Source organism: Neovison vison, chromosome 2, assembly GCF_020171115.1.
Source record: "Neovison vison isolate M4711 chromosome 2, ASM_NN_V1, whole genome shotgun sequence".
NCBI lineage: Eukaryota > Metazoa > Chordata > Mammalia > Carnivora > Mustelidae > Neogale > Neogale vison.
Genome location: NC_058092.1, coordinates 100,038,408 through 100,058,538, shown reverse-complemented (window position 1 = coordinate 100,058,538; position 20,131 = coordinate 100,038,408). Strand labels below are relative to the sequence as shown.

At 44.3% G+C, this 20,131-nt stretch overlaps 1 protein-coding gene across 1 annotated transcript in view; it reads right to left on the bottom strand.

The window, feature by feature from the left end:
* Nucleotides 1-19,316, bottom strand: part of SLC22A15 (solute carrier family 22 member 15) — an 86,097-nt gene extending 66,781 nt beyond the window's left edge. The window contains exons 1-2 of the mRNA XM_044238984.1: nucleotides 19,230-19,316; nucleotides 4,058-4,270 (exon numbers count right to left, since the gene is read on the bottom strand). Of these exons, the coding sequence (XP_044094919.1) occupies nucleotides 4,058-4,270; nucleotides 19,230-19,316 (300 nt within the window). The remainder of the gene's footprint in view (nucleotides 1-4,057; nucleotides 4,271-19,229) is intronic.
* Nucleotides 19,317-20,131: the final 815 nt, after the last annotated feature.

Genomic DNA, 20,131 nt, shown 5'->3' with positions numbered 1-20,131 from the left:
TGATATTATACTATGGTTTTGCACAATGCCATTGGGACAAACTGGGTAAAGGTCCACAAAATTTCTCTGTAATATTTCCTGCAACTGCATGTAAATCTACAATTATCTCAAAATAAAAACTCTTATTTTAAAAAAAAGGACACAAAATCCAGCTTGAAGATGTTCCCACTGATAACCTGGGGAAAATTTGAGCATTGAAATAATTAAAGACTATAAACAATTATAAATAATTGAAAAGAACAGGAATCCATGAATACATACTAATGATAGATATGTAAAAGATATGTAAAGATATGTAAAAGATATGTAAAAAAAGATATGTAAAAACCTAAGTAGGTAGACAGATACACACAGGCAGGCATACAGACAGACAAGGGCTTTTGCTTACAGCTGAAAGCAGAAAGCCATGGAAACCTTAAAAACAAACAAACAGGGGAGCCTGGGTGGCTCAGTGGGTTAAAGTCTCTGCCTTTGGCTCAGGTCATGGTCCCAGGGTCCTGGAATCGAGCTCCATATCGGGCTCTCTGCTCAGCAGGGAGCCTGCTTCCCCTTCTCTCTCTGTCTGCCTCTCTGCCTACTTGTGATCTCTCTCTCTGAAATAAATAAATAAAATCTTTAAAAAAAAACAAAACAGAAAACAAACAAACAAACAAACAAAAAAAAAAACCAAGAAACAAGCTTATAGATACAGAGAACAGATTGGTTGCCAGAGGTGGGGGCTGGGAGTGGATAAAGTAGGTAAAGGAGTTCAAAAGGTACAAACTTCCCAGTATAAAATAAACAAGTCCTGGGGATGCATGAGGACTACAGTTAATAATATTTTGAGTGCAGATCTGAAAGATGCTAAGAGGCTAAGAGACTATATCCTCAAAGTTCATAAGAAAAAATTTTGTAACTATATATAGTTACAGATGGATATTAACTAGATTTTGTAACTATGTACAGTGATGGATGTTAACCACTAATTATTTCACAATGCATACAAATATGGAGCATGTCATACACCCCAAAGTGATACAATGTTATCTGTCAATTACACTTAAAAAAAAAAGGCAGAATGCCAACTGGTAAATATGGAGGAAGAGCTACAGTAAAGAAACCACCATAGTCTCGCTTGGCTTACAAAAGGATCATCCAAAGATGCTAAATTTGGGGTGGGGTGTTCTGAAAAGGAATAATAAAGTTGCATATTCTTAAAGTAATTTTCCATAGATTGTCCCTTGAAATGAAATGACTATTAACTGTACAGGGGAGAAATCAGCAATCCCTGGAGTGTGTCAAAATTATCACCAAAAAGGGGCAGATGGAGAGTGTACACCCAGACATGATCCAGAAGGACACAACATTACTTATTACTATTCTGACTTTGGATACACAACCTTAATGAGAAATCATCAGAACCAAAATGAAGAACATTCTTGTTTTTTAAAACAGAGGGAGTATGTCTTCTTCAAAGGCATCAATCTGATAAAAGGAAAAGGCTGAAGGTGACAAGACCCTAAGAGCCATGTCAACTGTCACCTGTGACCCTAAAACGGAAATGAGTATAAGATGGGGGGAACCTCTGCATCAATGGCCGTATAGGGTCAAGTGACAAAACTGGGTATGGGTGGTCTATTTAATTACAGAATCAGTCAATGAGGATGCCTGGGTGGCTCAGTAGGCCAAAGCTTCTGCATTCGGCTCAGGGCAGGATCCCAGGGTCCTGGGATCGAGCCCCGCATCGGGCTCTCTGCTCAGCAGGGAGACTGCTTCCCCTCCTTCTCTCTCTGCCTGCCTCTCTGCCTGCTTGTGATCTCTGTCTGTCAAATAAATAAATAAAAATCTTAAAAAAAAAAGAAAGAATCAATCTATGTTAAATGTCTAGAAGTTGGTAGCTATAGTATGGTTACATAAGAAAATGCCCTTTTTTAAGGATATACATGCTAAAGCATTTGGGCATAAAAGAACAACAGTATTGTATATGGAACTTTCAAAAGGCTTAGAGAAAATTGAGATGGTAATGATTCATGAAATTATAGGATATAAGAAAATTCTCTGTATGAGTGTTGAAATGTCTGTCGGTTGGAAATTATTTCCAAATTAAAAAAGAAATTAAGTTCTTTGACTACTGTTACCTATCAAAAGAAACCAAGAAATGCGCATACCCATTTGGATTGGATAGGTTCCGGAAAAGTACAGTAATTAAGAGCCTGGGCCTCTGAGTTCAGACAAATCTGGGTTCAAATCTGGCTTTGCCCCTATTAGCTGATCTGACCTCAAGAAGTCTCAATTTCATCATCTGTAAAATGGGGAAAATAATGTTATCTCATAAAATCATCTTGAACATAAAATGGGCTCAGGGCTATAAAATATCCCAACGCCCACATGCGGTCACCATTCCCCACGGCTACTTGCTGTCTCAGTAGGTTAGCGGTGGTGGTACCTGGTTAGCACCTGCGGTGATGGCGACTATTGCTCTAGGCCACAAGATACAAAGATGACCAGACCGTGTTTTCTGACCTCAAGGGACTTTTAAAATAGAGTTGAACCACAAACTACAGTGTGTAACGTAAGTGCAAACAAAATGGCACCGGAGAGGAAACAAGCATATTTTACTTCTTCTGGGAAGTGGGTTGGGAAGGACTGCACAGGGGAGGTGACAGCGAAGGTGAGCAACCACAGGTAAGGATTTCACACAGTGGATGCAAGGGTGAGCAAGGATGTTCCAAGGTGGGTTACCTACCGAGGACACAGGTGGGCCAAGCACTCAGGGCCTGCGTGAGAAACGGGGGAGGCAGAGGGAAATGCAGACGGGGCCTGGGCCAAGCTGTGGAGCGGGGAGGGCCTTGAACGTGCCACTGCGATGGAATGAGTCTCTCTGCTTCCTGCGTGCAGTGGGAGAATCATGGGAGGTCCTGAGTCAGGGGTGACAGGACTGGACTGTTGTCGTAGAAAAAGACTGGTGGCAGTTTGAAAAATTAATCCAGTAATTATTCCTTCAAATGGAAACTCTGAAGGAAAGGCCAGACAAAGAGTGCCTTCGTGGCTCTTCTGTTTTTTAGCACGTCCCATCCAAATGGTGGTAACTAAAACAGTCAACAGTGGGTAAGACTAGCTGATACCATGGTGCAGACACACACACACACACACAGATACGCACACACGGGAGACCTATGTGCAGACACGCAGAAAGAAGGGTGGACATGGGATGCGGGCAGGCCTTCTGGCAAGCAACCCGGGAGCAGTGCAAGGGAGCAGCCAAATGGGTGTGGGGGAGCTACCCAGCACGGCAGTCAGCACTGAGAGCTGGAAAGGGTTCTGGAGACCCTGTGCGCACCAGGCTTTAATCCTCTAGTTACTGGATCACTGGGTCCAAGGGCTGGGCCAGGGTTGCCGTGGCAAATGGATAGCTTGTGGGGAGCACACAAAGGACCGAGTATTCCCACTTCTTAACACCCAATACACATGCTAGTCTCCTGAGCATGAGCCCTGCCCCTCTGACCCCAGGGTTTCCCTTCACTGACTATCCAGCCTCAGCTTATGTCCCTCAGGATGGCTTATAAGGCACTGTCCTTACCAGAACCATCTTGACCACAGAGCCCCCTTCAAAGTAAAGCTTCCTCCCCCCACACAGTGGTACCCTCTGGCTTCTGTGTTGTGAGAGGAAGGGGCACCATGAGGTCTACACCACAAGAACTATGGGTGTTGTGGATGGTCATCACACTTCTCTCTCTTGACTTTGTTAACTTGGGGGTAGGTAAGAAAAAGAAAAAAAAAAAAACGAAAGTTTTAATTCACTTTTTCAGAGGACACTCTCTTCTGGAGTTCATGTCTTACTTCACCTAACCAGTTTGGGAAGGCTCATGCTTTTCCCATTCGTAGCAAGAAGGAAAAGGAATGTGTTTTCCTAGGATAGTCTCCTTTAACTCTCAAATTTACCAGGCAGCTACTTGAAGATGGGGCTGACATGAAATCAACCAGACAGGCAAGTGGTTCCACGTGGCCCAGGAGAAAGGTGCATCTCGCCACAGGAATGGGCCTGCCTCTGTTTCCCCTGTGGCCCCTCCTCCCTTACCTCAGAGGCGATGGAGGTGAAGCTGCCGCTGAAGTGCACGTGCTTCCGGACCTCGCTGCCGTTAGCCGTGAGCAGCCAGTCCCCAAGAGCGCGGTCATCCCCTGCTGACCGGTTGCTGTGGCTCTGATTGGGCAGGAGCTCCGCCAGGTCCCAGTGGTACGAGGGCGTGGCCCCCACCAGGGCGATGAGGATGGCCTCGGTGGCCACGTAGAGCTGAAGGAGCAAACACAGAAACCCAGCTGTGTCGGAATTGTGGATCAGCAAGCTGACAAGCCTCACGAGATCTGTGTCCTGCTTTTTGTGTTTCTCTGAGCTACAGACAATGGGGCACATCAAAGCAAAGGAGAGAAACGTGAGAAGGAAGCTTCCTCCTGATCCACCACTGACAGAGTCATCAGCGATCCCCCTTGTAAAGCACTCAAGGTTTTTTCCAGAGGGATCTCCTTCTGCATTTGAGGTACTTCCAATGCTCAGGAAACGGCACACTGATGGTTCAATGCCATTGGCAAAGGTGGCGGGGGAGGGGGGATATTACTAGCTGTGATTTATAACGCTAACATTCCAGCTACTTCCCCGCAACACTCCACCCTCTGTTCAGATAAGCCCGGAGTATCATGGCCTTGGATTCACAATTTAAACTATGTCTTTTGTAGCATAGTCAAATGTCTCAGAAAACAGCATATATAGAGAGAATATAGTTATATACATAGTAAAAGAACATACACAGTATATCCAAAGAGTATATACATTATCATATAGAGTATATACAATATGCATCTATGGAGAGAACATACAGTACAAAGAGTATCTCTACAGAGAAAAAGTATATAGACAGAGTATATATATCTAGATAATACAGGGGGTGAGCACCAACAGAAACACTTTATTAGAGCAGGTAATCATAATATGGACTTGAATAGGTACTATTTTAAAACACAGTACACAACTTGTAAGATGTAAAGAAATCCAAATTCCAGAAAGATATACTCACTTTATAACCCTTAGCCCTACTTAATCATTGTTTAATCTAAACAATGATTTTCCCAAGGGGGGAAAAATTCATTCAAGAAATCTTTATAGAACATATATGCCATTTGTCTTTGATTGTTCTGGGCCTTATAGCTATTCACACTCGGGTTTATAAGCTGTTGAGCCCTATGCAGTCTTTTTATGCTACGAATTTCCATTTATATTAGTTCTTGTTGTTGGATGATTATTTCAAGCTTCAAATGAATTAGGAAAACACAGAATTCGTCTGTTGCAGTGAGAACTATCTCCCTAAGTGAGGCACTCTTATTTTAAGAAATTACCCCTATTAACTTAGAACCTGGCATCTTAAAATACCTTTAAGCAGAACAAGTGTTTATGAAATACAAATCTGTGATTTCTCCACAGCCTACAGTAACAGCCCCACTGGATGGATGTGTTGACTGAGGCACAAAGAAGAGAAGACTTGCCAACAGCTTCAGCTCCACCCACCAGGGAACCCCGAGCTTCCTCCACATCGCTCCGGAGGAGCATATTCAGCTGTTAAATGGATAAGCCAAAACGCCAAAGGCGGAATGAATTATCATAAGCAGATGATGGAATTACTGTCAAGGAAAGAGAAAAGAAGTCATGACATGGGGTGTCATAGCGGAAAGCTAATGTAAAACCCAAGGTGTGATTTTTGCACTCTGGGAAAGCCTGTGAGACGGAAGGCAGCCCCAATCTATTTTGGAGGCGAGTGACAGTGGGCCTCCTGAGATGTACCAAGCCACCACGGGTCAGTCTGCATGGGTGATTTATTGTGGAATGCAAAGGAAGTCATGTTTCTGGATTTCTATTGCTTCCTGGCCCCTATTTGCATACTATTAAGGAAGTTTTGGGAGAAGCAGCCATCAGTTTGTAAAAATAAAAACCTGAATAATTACAAGAACAGAGAGATTACACATTTAGCAGCCACTCGAAGTACAGAGCGCTTGCATCGTTTTAGTAACTGCCCCTCCTTATTACAATCTGCTGGACTTAATTGGTGGGTAAAGAAATGAAAAAAATATGGGGCAAGGGAACTCTGGAGATGAGGCAAAACCCATGTTCAGAACACAGCCTTCAATCGGGCAAAGAAAACTAGTTATATTTTCTCTCTAAATGTGCTATTTTCTGCTTTTGGTCTTACCATTTGCTTCACCTGGAAAGCACTTCATGGGGTTCAGCAGTCTTTAAACCTTCCCAATTCTCCCAGAGGCACCTCAGGTACCACCTCCTCCCAGCTTGCCTTCCTCTCCAACCCCCCGGAAGCCCTCTCCAGCTTCTGCCTACCCCCTCAAAGCTCCATGCTCGACCTCTGTTAAAGACGTATCCCTTTCTTCACTCCGTGATATTGATGTGTCTGCTCATCTTATTTTTCCTACCAGAATATTCGTCCCTGAGGACAGCATCTTTGTATGATCCAGCCCTGAGTTTCCAAAGCAAATATCTCAGGGCCTGATACATGGTAGCACACACTCAAGTGACTGACTGAATGAATAAATGAGCAGGGTAGAACACTAGGAACAACAGCTAACACTTCTCTGATGCTAACTACGTGCCAGGAACTGTTCACACATCATATTTTTATCCAGATTGTTCTAAGATGAGGCACAGTCTAGGTAAGAGAGGAAATGCTCAAAGGGTCCTAAAACCTGAGGTGTGTTTTCTCATGGAAACGATCACTCTCAGCAATAGCTACAGTGTGTAGAAAGTAGTTCAGAAACTACATGCGCCCTGATGTTTATAGCAGCATTATCCACATTGGCCAAATGGTGGAAGCAGCCCAAGTGTCCACTGGCAGATGAATGAATGAAGAAGATGTGATATGTGTATACACACACGCACACGCACACGCACACGCACGCACACCAGAGGACTACTACTCAGCTATAAAAAAGAATGAAATCTGGCCATTTGCAACAATATGGAAGGAACTAGAGAGTATAATGCTAAGCAAAATAAGTCAGAAAAAGACAAATACCATATGTGGCTCATATGTGGAATTTAAGAAAGAAAACAAACAAGTAAAGGGGGGAAAAAAACGAGAGACAAACCAAGAAACAGATTCTTAACTATAGAGAACACACTGATGGTCACCAGAGGGCCAGTGGATGGGGGATGTGTGAAACGGGATGGGGATTAAGGTGGGCCCTTGAGATGAGCACCAGGTGATGTATGGAAGTGCTGAGTCACTCCTGAAACTAACATTACACTTTATGTGAACTATAGTGGAATTAAAATTTCAAATTTAAAAATTAAAAAAAGAAAGCAAGTCAGATACAAAGAGGTGGTGCTGATATGTAGCCTAATTCACAGAAGGGAGCAGTGATACTTTGTTCATCAGGATCCTCCCCAGCAACCTGTTGCCTCAATAAGCACTTTCACCTTCTCATCTTCTCTGCCCTCCTTCCACCCCTCACATTGCCAGTGCCTGCCCCTTCCCTGCACGCACGCAAGATCTCCACCAGGGACCTACACCACACACCAAGGGCCATGGCTTTCTGGCATCAGAAGATTCAGGCATATGCAGTTCGGAACTCCATGATGGCGCTACCTGCTTCTCTCCCCCAAGTCCGGATAGTCTCTCGATTAGGTCTCTTATGTTACTCGACGACAACAGTGCACACGTTCATCCACATATTCCTACCTAATGATGGCACCCATCAGCAGATGGGCCTGAAAGCCACAATCTGAAACCACCACCCAAGTGCCTTCAGAGTGGAGCCCACCCCATCGCAAAAAGACCATTATCTTCTCCAAGGCTACCTCCAGGGAAGAACGAGTGCCCAGATGGCTGCACTTTCCCCCCTTTCAATGTCATTATACTTAGAAAAGTGACTAACATGCACCAGGGGACTGAAATTTTTGAAGTTGCAAAAAAAGTGAAGGTTTTAAAAATGATTTTATATTGACAGCGTTATAAGCTTTTATAATACTCTGGAAACCAAAAACATCCCCCATCAATGATCTCATCAACAACATCTTGTGCTGTGAAGTCATGGTAAATATGACGTTGATGTTTTAAGCAGGAAAAATGGACAACAGAGCAATTAAGTGAATCATTCGAGGTCACGTATGACACTAATAGCAAAACCAGGATGAGACTGAGAGTCATCTAACTTTGAGGCCAGAGCTCCTCAGAGGAAAAAACAAACAAACCAGGAAAAATCAAAGATGACTTTATTGCTGTCATTACTGTTAGTCTTTTCTGCACGTAGACACAGTTATGTAATTGACTAAGCCAGTAGCAGGACCTGAGCAAGTATATCATGGACAACAGGACCAAATGCCCAGTGCCCAGCACCAATTGGGTATTCGATAAATATTTGTTGGGTGACTACTGATACCACTTATTGTTTTTAATTTAAAATATTTATTTATTTTTTTTTAAAGATTTTATTTATTTGACAGACAGAGATCACAAGCAGACAGAGAGACAGGCAGAGAGAGGGAGAGGAGGAAGCAGGCTCCCTGCAGAGCAGAGAGCCCGATGTGGGACTTGATCCCAGGACCCTGAGATCATGACCTGAGCCGAAGGCAGCGGCTTAACCCACTGAGCCACCCAGGCGCCCCTTAATTTAAAATATTTAGTTACTATGCCCTGAATCACTGGTATCTCGAGTCCTATTTCTTCCCAACTCTAATTCATCCATGTAGTGCCACCAAATAGGGCTCCCTAAGATACTCCTCATGAAACTCCTCTGCCAAAACATACTGATGGATATGTCCCAGCATAACTATCTTAGCGATAAATGTCCTAGCATTCCAGATCTCCACTGTATGGCTCAGTTGCTACCTAATCTACATCCCAGCTTTCTGTAATAGCCTACTTAAATCCCCAAATGTGACTTTTTTTTAAAGATTTTTTTTTATTTATCATTTATATGTCAGAGAGAGAGAGCACAAGCCGAGGGAACAGCAGGCAGAGGGAGAAGAAGATTCCCCGCTGAGCAGGGAGCTGGACTTGGGGACCCAGAACCATGAGATCATGACCCGAGTCGAAGGCAGACAGCCAGCAGACTGAGCCTCCCAGGCGTCCCTGCAAATGTGACTTCTCATCACATGGTGTGAAAAGCATATAGACTCTGTAGTAAACTTTGAGCAAATCGAAACCTCTCCAAACTTCCACTTTTCTTTCAGTGAAATTGAACACTAGTAGTCCATCTCTTTATCTCATTCATTCATGTCTAATCAACCTGTTCTGAGGTTCAAATGGGAGGCTTCTTTAGCCAACCATAAACTGTACAGCCCCATACAAATGGTGTCTCTCGGCGCACCCCAGCCTTACTGGGTGGGGTCTGATCCTATAGCCTGGGGGAGACCTGGCTCCACACCTCTTGCAGCTCTCATGAACACAAGGCTGCAGGTCTGGGTCCCAACTTCTGTAGCAAGGACACAGCCGTTCTCTCTTGGACACATTTGTTCCTAGTTTTGTGGTTTGCCATCTGAAATGACTTTCCCACTTCTCTGTAAACCCAAGCTCCCAAGTTAAACTCAAGCTCAGTCTTTCTGAAGTCTTCAACAAACCACTCCAGACCACACGGATGGCTCCCTCCTTCATTTCCAAAGCATCCATTCAGTGGCCACACTGTTGCTGGGGAAATGTTATTGTAGATATAGTGAAATTCTAATTTGTTAATGATGCTCTCCTGAAGGAAAGAAACCCTAATTTACATTTCTATATCCTTCCAAGTAAACCCAACACATCACTGCATATATATAATACCTATGATGTATTTTGTTAACCAATTCCTTGCAGATCGGTGTGGGAGGAAAAAAAAAATGATGATGGATGACAACCCAGTAATTCCAGGATCTAATCCTGGCTCCAACCATTAATTAAGACTTTGGACAAATTAAGCATTTGGGTAAACAGTGATTTAACCTGCATCTCTTTCCCCCTCTCTCTCAATCTTTACCCCAAACAAAATGGGAATACCACCACCTGACCATGTCCTTCTGTTACTTCAGCTTCATTCTTAAAAAATTTGAGCGAGTATCAACACTTTGCAACACACTGTATTATGAGCCTCGGGCAATAACAAGGACGGATAAGAAATAATGACTTCCTTCTAGGCAAATGCATTGGCGTCAGGACAACACATACAAAGCTACAAACATAAGGCTGATTTTTGACAAATGCGGTATTAGCCATGATAGAAATGAGGTTAATGAGAACATAAAGAAAGTGGATGGGAATTCCAAATGGAGAATAAAGAAAAGGATGCAAATGTGACACCTGAGTGCAGTAGTAAAAGGCTAGTAGTGGGTTAATTGAAACCAAACTCAGGGGAAGAAATTTTTAGGGGAAAAAAAAAAAAAGCCAACCAGAGTCAGGAAAGCAAAGAACCCATGTTTAATGTTCTCCAAGAAGTATTACAGGATTAGCTCACCTTTTCCCAAAATGCGGTCATCTGAATACCCCTCCGAGGGTTTTATGTGCTCATTTTCTATTATTTAGGTGATAGCCTTATAAATCAATTCAATTTTTTTTGAGTTTTTACTTAAATTCCAATTAACAGGGTAATATTAGTTTCAGGTCTACAATAGAGTGATTCAACACTTCTGTCCATCACCCAGTGCTCATCATGACAAGTGTCTCTTAATCCCCAATCCCTATCTCACCCATTCCCCACCCTCCTCTCCTCTGGTGACCATCAGTTGTTCCCCAGAGTTAAAAGTCTGTTTCTTAGTTTGCCTCATTTTTTTCCCTTTGCTCATTGGTTTTGTTTCTTAAATTTCACATATGAGTTAAATTATATGGTATCTGTCTTTGATTTATTTTAAGTTAATACTCTCTAGCTTCATCCATGTCATTGCAAATGGCAAAATTTCATCCTTTTTATAGCTGACTAATATTCCAGAGAGTGTGTGTGTGTGTGTGTGTGTGTATTACATTACATCTTCTTTATCCATTCATCAACCAATGGATACTTGGGCCGTTTTGACTAATATAGATAATGCTGCTATAAACATCAAGATGCATGTATCTCTTTGCATTAGCATTTTTGTATTCTTCAGGTAAATACCTATTAGTACAATTGGTGGGTTATAGGGTAGCTCTATTTTTAACTTTTTGAGGAAGCTTCATACAGTTTTCCAGAGTGGCTGCACCAGTCTGCATTCCCACCACAAAGCAAGAGGGTTCGCCTGTCTCCATACTCTGGCCAACACCTGTTATTTCTTATGTTGTTGATTTTAGCCATTCTCACAGGTGTGAGGTGGTATCTCATTGTGGTTTTGATTTGCATTTCCCTGATGATGAGTGATGCATCTTTTGATGTGTCTGTTGGCCATCTGGATGTTTTCTTTGGAAAAATATCTGTTTGTGTCTTCTGCCCACTTTTTAATTGGATTATTCATTTTTGGGGTGTTGAGTTTTATAAGTTCTTTCTATAGTTTGGATATTAGCCCTTTATCAGATATGTCATTTACAAATTCGATTCAAAAATTTTAACTTAATTTGCAGAGAAATACAATTTTATATCAATAGAGAGATGATTAGCTAGATAGAACTATAAAAATAAACACCATGTCATAATGCCAAGTGTTGGCTAGTATGTTTTTATTTAAGGTGGGCCACAAGAGAGATTTTCAAGCAAGATTTGGGGGGTAGGGGCGAAAGCAAAGGAGGAAGGGAGCAGCCATCTTGTTTTCTTGTTCAGAAGCCTGGGGCAGGTGCCTCATATACATTGCTACTTCCTTGCTGGCTCACTTTGTTGGTGCAGCAGAGCAGCTGGGCCTGCAACTGAGCCACGCTCCCCTGAGCGCCCCCTCAGCATCTCTGACTCCTGGGCCAGGTGTGTGTTTAGTTCCATGATGGAAGGCAGTTGCTTTATCGAGGCTGGAGGCAGTGAGAATGACATTTCCAATGGTCATTTCCAATGGCTTCCAGATCACAGTTTCCCTTCCAGACTGCCTTCCCTGCAGACTTCAAGCTCCAACATCGGACACAAAGACAGCAGCCTTACAGGGACTGCTTAGCCAGCTCCCACAGTCGCATATTGTCAAATTTCTGTAATAAATTATTCACTGACTTCAAGTATAATCCTATACCTATAAATACATATGCTACACACACACATATGCACACAGACGTGGGTCCCCATCCCAGGAGTTCTGCTTCCTGCCTCTCTGGTTGAACTGTGACTGACACCATCTTGAACAAATATGGCCCAATATTAGCACTTACCAAATCTGGAAGTAGGTACATGTGTGGTTGTGACATTATGTCCTGTATTTCATTGGAAATGTTTCATAATTTAAAAAGAAGTTTTAAAAGAAAATGAGTAATAAATACAATGAAAACAGAAAAAGTCATTACATTCCAACCAGGCAATGTCTTCTGCCAAGGACTGACCCCTTCTACAGTTCTTACTTGTAGTTCATTCCCTTTGTTAAAACAGAGATACTGGCAAATGTTTTGGGAGGTGCTAGCACCGAATGAGACTTTCCTCTTAGAAACAAGACAGATTAAGTAAGAAGGAAAGGAATAACCCTCTCATTTTATAAGCTAATGCTATATTTAATACTACGTTCATATGCCACCTAAATCCACCATGCCAGCCATTCTTTGGGACACCAGAGAATGCAGAAAGACAGAAGGTTAACAATGACGAGAAGACACTTGTAATGACAAGCACCAGATACTAAATGTAAGTGATGAATCGCTGAATTCTACTCCAGAAACCAATATTGCACTGTATGCTCACTAACAAAATTTAAATTAAAAAAAATTTAAAAAGTAAAAATTAGAAATGACTGATGGGGTAACAGAGACTCCAAAACAAAGGTGAGAGGATATCCCTGGAAGGAGGGGAGAGATGTCTTCCTCTTGAATACCGACGAGAAATATAATGATAAGTGAGGATCAAAATTAATTTTGAAGTAAAAAGAAGGTACGTTTAGGAAGCTTACACTTCTATTCCACCCATAAAGTTGGAACAAAGAACATCTGGGGACAAAGTGAGCAAAGCAATCAGGAGAAATTCGAGCTTGGGAAGCATGGTCAACAGCCAAGTTGGAGAAGTGCGTACCAGAGCCAGACAATGGCCTAAGAGCATGGGTTTCAGGACCGTGGAAAAGAGGACCCAACCAGCCTACGTTTGCAACAAGAGAGAATGAAATAAGCAAATGCCAGTACAGCCCTACGTTGGAACACTGGGCCCTAGCCTTTAGAAAATATGTGATGGCTCATTTATGAGCACAGCAAGGCATTCACAATACTGTTGAGAGACAAAAATCAGGTTAAGATCCAAATTTATGCCCAAAAGGCTAATGTATGCATTTGTATAATGAAAAGTCTGGAAGGAAATCTACCGAAATGTGAGCACGTTTCATGTCTGGATGGGCGAAGTTCTGGTGTGTTTTATTTTTCTTCTTTTCTCTTTTCTATATTTTCCTTTTTGTACAATCACCATATACTACTTGATGAGCATCATAAGATTCCTGAGTGCAGATGTCAGAAATCTGAGCATTTGGTTAAGGAAACCAGAGAGCAGACTCCTGAGCTGCATGTGTCTTGGGGTTTGCTGGCTCCCCCTCCTAAGGCAGCCTCTGACCATGGTGATGAGCCAAGCTCCTATTCTGCAGACCTCAAGGTGACATGGACACAACGCCAACAAACTGCCGGGCACTGGGCAACTTTAAGAAATCCTGAACTTGCAGAACAAATGAAGTAAACCTTCACAATCCAGCCATTTCCCAGAGCACAATTGTGCTATGGGCTAGTGAGGGCTCACCTACATGAACTCACTTGGCCATCTCACAGCAGGGTCCCAGCATTCCAGTCTAACGTTCTTTCTGTCACACAATGCCTCTTTTCACACTTCCAATGACGTGTATGTGTATGTGTGTGTGTGTGTGTACTATCTTATTAAGGGAATATCTTCTCTGTCAGGGCCCAGGCTAAGCAGCTGTGCTGTGGGATGCCATGGCAGGCACGCTGCTGGGGATCTGGGTGCTGGAGAGGTGTCGAGCTGGTTGCTTTCCAAGGCACATCCCAATTCTTGAGATGCCCGAGACTCAGAGGAGCTTGCTAAACCTCTCTGGGGCTCCCCGTATGTCCAACAACTCCCTGGATGGAAATCTGGTCTGATCAGTTTGCAACTTCATCTGCTTTACGCCAGGGGGCAGTGTCTGTCTATAGACAACAGCTTTCCTGAGGCCAGACTTGGGGGGCAACCATAGCTCTGGTCTCTCTGAACTATGGTGCCCCACTCATCTAAAGGGATGGAAGAACACCAGCAAAGGTTCCCCGGATTATCACCCAAACTCACGGCCACTCTCTGAGGGCAGACAGAACTAAATCTGAGGGTGAGGGCAGCGTTAACCCTTGCTCAGACTAGCAGAGAACCCTGGTAGAGGTTCCCTTGTTCTGGAGTCATGACACAGCAGCTCCTACTAATGCCCTATGTTCTCATCATGGCTGACCCCCTGTTGCTGGTGAGAAGCCCCTGAGGCAGAAGGGCTGGCCCTAATGACTAACCCAGTGAGGTCTTCACTAATATGGACGGTAGGAACTTCATTACCTGCTTGTGGTGCAGAGGCTGAAACCACCTCAGAGACCCCTCACCGGGAAAAAACTTTCCAAGAATCTCTGGGGGAGACTCAGACACAGAGGCAAAGGCACAGAGGTGGGACACATTCATTGTGACAGTGGTTCTACACAGAGTTTAATAAAGCACCCTGTACAAAACTCCCTCTACTTCACACTCCTAAATGTTAAACTCACAGACCACAATTCCCAGGGCTAACTGGTTAAAGGAATAGCAACAGGAGAGTGGATGGTTAATCTCGTACCGTGAACTATAGCATTTCCTTCTAAGTACGCACATCTTCTATACCACATTTTTTTTTTAAATGTAACACAGAGAAGCAAAACAAAATAAAATTCATGAACCCGCCATCACAACTAACTAGCTTCATTTTATTATATATGCTTCAGATTTTTAAAATACAATATTATGAATTCAGAGCAAATCTCCTTTGCAGCCCACCTGTTCCCACCCATCCCTTCCTCCCTGGAGGTAACCAATCTCAGAATTGGATGTAGAGCCTTCTACTCTATAGGTTTATACTTCTTCATTGCCCATATACATTCATAAACCAAATATGGGATTGTCTCCTATGTTTTTACAAAGTTTTATGAAGTTATGTGTCACATTGTATACATCCTGATAGCTATTTTTTTCCTTTAACGTTGGGTTTTAGAAATCCATTCCTGTAGCTATTTATAGATCTGGTTCATTCACTTTAACTCTCACATTCTATCAAATTTATATCACACTTTAAATATCTGGTCCCTTTCCAAGAGTCATTTAGGTGGTTACTCATTTTTGTTATTACAAACGGTGCTGCAATAAACATCCTAGACAGATCTCCTTGTGCCAGGTTCAAGAGACATTGGGAGGACACACACCTAGGAGTCCAACACTTGGTTTTAATTATACTAGGCAATGCCAAATAGTTCTCTAAACCAGTAGTTCCCATGTCTCATTTTCATCACACCTGGACTGTAAGACTATTTCATGTTTGCTAATCTAGTAAGTGTGAAATGATATTTCATAGTCATTTGAATATGTCTGTTCCAAATGGCCAGTGAAGGTAAACATCTTTTCACGTGTTGACTGACGCACTTTCCTCTTCGGCAACACTACCTGGTCAATCAGTCCGCTTTCTAAGACACTACGGAAAGACATTTATTGCATGAATGATTTAAATGCGCTGATAGCTCCAGGATCTAATAAATAAGGTTGGGGTTATTAAGCATTTACATTAAAATAATGCGTTCCAGAATACCAGATGCCTGTACCTTAAGCTCAGGTCCACAATGTCATCACAATTTTGCTGGTGAAACTAATGCTTGTTACAGGTTACATGTTGGCTAATGGATGTTTTAAATTCTGTGCAAATCAAACTACAATCTGTGATTCGTAATCCCTAGGAAGATGAACGAGCTGGAGTCTATGGCTCAGAGCAAAGAAGTAGGATCCCTTTTCACTTTGTGTCTGAAAGGATCCAAAAACAAAAAATTGTATTCCAACACTCCTCCTCCAGACAGCCTGGCAAAGAAATATACACAGATGCAAACACCAAATAATGATGATGGCGTCAAGTCTGAATCACTGTCAGGAAATAGAAACAGAAATAAAGTACGTAGAATTATTCATATTTACGTACCACAAATAGCTCTTACCCGAGGGAAGGCACATATATCTGGAGAGTAAGAATTTCTGTAACTGCAAAACAAACTATTACTGCTTGTTCATAAGACAACTGTTTTTACATAAGGCAATTATTTTTTTTCCTTTAAGCTTTTGGCTCATGTATTTTCAAACCACACAGCACTATTATGAGGGGCATTTGCATCTTATCATACGAAGAGAAATCTAAAAAATCTGCCTCTGTTCTTTTCATATCTGAAAGTTGACCACTATAGAGATTCCAAAGATTGTGGTTTGCAAAGAGTGTGAAGATGAATCTCCCAGCTAAAGGAAACTGGATATTGACATAACTTTTGATGGGCCACATGATGCTATCAATAATCCAAGAAAACAGCTAACCTAAAGATCTTTAAGAGTCGGCTTTGTAATGTGGTTTTGTCCTTTCAGTTTGCACTTGGGTATGTTCGAAGGAAAGGGAGTTAAACCACTAAAAATAATACTAATGGCCCGAGAAGGAAGAAAACTCAAGAGGATATAAAGTTGCCATCTCTGGCCCTCCGGCTCTGCGTTTCTCAGCTGGGGATGGTCATTACCAAACCACTGCCGCAGCAGAGACTCTCTGTCTGGCAGTCCGATTCACAGCATGCAGCGCTCTCGGGCAGGGCTCCCTCTCCCTGGCAGGGCTGCTGCACAGGTGGTTCCTTGGGCAACAAGAGACCAGGGTTTGGGGTTTTATTTTTTATTTTTTTTAAGACTTTATTTGTTTAAGTCCTTGCCACCCAACATGGGGCTTGAACGCACAACGCCAAGATCAACGTTGCACCAACGTTCAGAGCCAATCAGGCACCCCAGGGTTTTTGGGTTTTAAAGCAAACACCAACCTCCCATCTAAGCCTACTCTGAAAAGGGCTTCTTAATTTTTTTCTCTGTTGGAAGAAGCAACCTCCACAAGACGGTGAAAGCATCATGGTACAACTGTGGAATGGGGGTCCCAGACTCCCACTCCACAGGCCAACCCTCACCAAAACGATCTCTAACCACAGACTTGGTAGAGAGATCTTAGGTGATCATTCACTCTCACATCCAGGATGTCTCTAGGTGACCCCAGGACCATGTGGATTACATATCTTAAAGGGTGGTTAAGTCCTCAGAAACAGGTACTGCTGGGAAGGATTCACTTCTGCCTGGAGTGACGCACCGACTCTGTTGGGACAGAAAATGACAGGGCACCTTCCAGCTCACATGTAAAGATAAAGCCACTCATTCCCAATACTCTCAAGACCTGGTTCTTTGATGGTAAATACTGACCACATGTCAGGCAGGCATCAGTGAACAGTCATGTTTTCAGGTTTCGAGTTCTTTGGTACAACATTCTAACCAACTGGTTCAGCCATAAAGAAAAGTAAGTGAGGGATAAATAACGGGTCCTGAGCTCAAATCAGTAGCCTTTTGAGTGCTGCACACCCTCAAGGTAAACTTACTTTCGGTAGGCCTGTAAGGAGATAATGACAGCAGTCAGAGTGTAGGGATAGGGACAGGGATGGCACTGTTCGGAAAAGGAGTCCTGTGCCGGGAATTCTCAGTTAGAAGAGGAAAGAAAAAGAATTCTCTCAAAGAAAAAGTACTATAAATGAACAACAGGCATCACTGATACAATTCTATTTTCTAGGTATTAAATATTCTTTTATGATTTAGGAAAATAGTTTTTCTCCCGCAGGAAAATTACTTTTAAAGCTGAAAGAATGAACTTAAAGGAACTTCAGAATATTGTATATTTGTGAACTGAGAACTTGCTTTGCTAGAAAAAGGACATATACCATCTATCTGTCCATCACTGGAACAGCTCTTCTGGCTAGTGATAGAACCAACTAAACTTGCAAACATTTTAACAGGAAGCAGAATCAGTAAGATAATCTGTACCTTCCCCCACACCCCCATCTGCCTGTTGAGCATTGCCTTCTGCCAGGTTTAAGCAACTGGCTGGCAAGGTGGTGGTTAGACTCAGGACTTCCTGGTACTTTCCCTAGGATAATTATCATCACAGGGTCATTGTACTTATTTACCTGTCCACCTCCCTCAGCGCCTAGAAGGCAAGGGGGTTCCATTCGTCCATCACTGTAGTCGCTGCTAAGCACATAGTAGGTAGGCACCCACTAAATATGTGTTGACTAAATAGTACAATGACTGACTCACAGCAGATGGTCATAAAGAATTTGTGAATGAACTGCTTTTAGAATATTGGGAGCAGTAATTGATGTTAAACGGGCCATTTAGACGGGCAAAGGAGGAGTAACTCTTGCCTGGCAAAGTGTATGTATAGTGACCTTGAGCATACGAAACCCGCATTTTTAGGCTGGGTGTTAAAGCAGTCCAAGACTTCTGTACAATGAAGAACGGTGTAAAATGGCATTATTCGACTTAGAAAAGTCTCCGCCTCTGGGCAGAATGACCCAGCAGAACTTAAAGCGGAGAGGAAGCAAGCCTCTGCACGGAAAGCCTCCGGCCAGGAAGCCCCCTCGAGTCCAGATACCCAGACCTTCAGGAGGCCGCTCTAGACTGGACCTTCTCCAGCCCGAGATCAGAGCTCTCTCCGTGCTCCAGATTCCAAGGTGACGTAGCCACAGGTGAGAAACAACTCCCTCGCGCATTCACGGTGTAGTCCAGGTGACCGCGGAACTGGGCATCATCTCTTCCCCAGCTCAAGGGCTGAAGTACACCCCCTCATCCTTCTCCCCCGCCTTCTCCCACTCGAGGCGGCGGGATGGGTGGGCCTGGCGGAACCGCCCAAGGGGGCAGGCTCTGAGGCTTGGGCGGGCACCGCTGGCCAGGCCCGCCGGCGACCTTGGCGGGCTGCGGCCCAGGCCGGCCCACGCGCGGGGCGGAGTGGGACTCGCGGACCCTCCGGGTTTGCGGGGACGCGGCGGGGGGGCGGGGAGGATGGTCCGCGGGAGGCGGGGAAGCCGGGTGCTGGAGGTGGGGAGCGGCGGGGGACTCACCTGCAGCAGCACGGCCAGCAGGAAGCACAAGTACATCTGGTAGATGCCCATCTCCCCCACCGCCTGGAACGCCTCTTCCACCTCCATGGCTGGCCTGGCCCGGCAGCCCCGGCTCGGCCCCGCTGAGCAGAGCGGCAGCGGGAGCGGGGTCAGAGCGGGAAAGGGGCGGGGGCGGGGGCGGGGGCGTGAGCGTGCGGGCGGGGCGGGGCGGCGCGTCTGCGCGGGCGGGGCGCGGCCCCAGCTGTACCGAGCCGCGGGGCTTTCTGGTGGGGTTCTGGGTCCGAGAGGGCTGGCTGTGCGCGCCGCTCTCGGGGCGAGGGAAGAGGAAGTGGGCTCGGGGTGAGGCATCCTCGTGGATGGAGAAACACGTAAACAGCGCCAGTTGGCACCCGAGCCCTCTTGGGGCGGGGGCGCAATAACTGGGCGACCTGGGGGCGGCCCTGAATTGTTTGTCCTGTTGCCCAAATCGGGGGAAGGGGTGGTTTGGGGGCGTTCTGGAGCCGTCAGGGAAGAGTACTGGTCAGGCTTTCTTTGCAGTCCACTCTGTGCTAGCTTTGTAGAGGTCACCGGTAAACAAATTCTTGCAAAGCTGCGAGATTCATTTGCAAACAGAAATAGGCGGCAGGGAAAAAGGAAGTACAAAAGAGCGAAGGTGAAGGTGTGGGACAGGAGGTGATGGATGCCAAGGTGTTTGAAGGATCAGCAGCATTGGCGAGGCAGGGCAGAGTGACCGGTCGCCTGCCTTAAGTCCCCTCATTCCCGCACCTCCTGAGCTTGGTTTTAACAGCTGCCTACAATTCCCTAGTCGGAGCCATGACCCCCAACACAATGTGGACTCAAGAGGTCACCAACTAATGTTTTATTTAGGCTTTCACATCTAAGAGAGTGAGATAGGCCTAAGG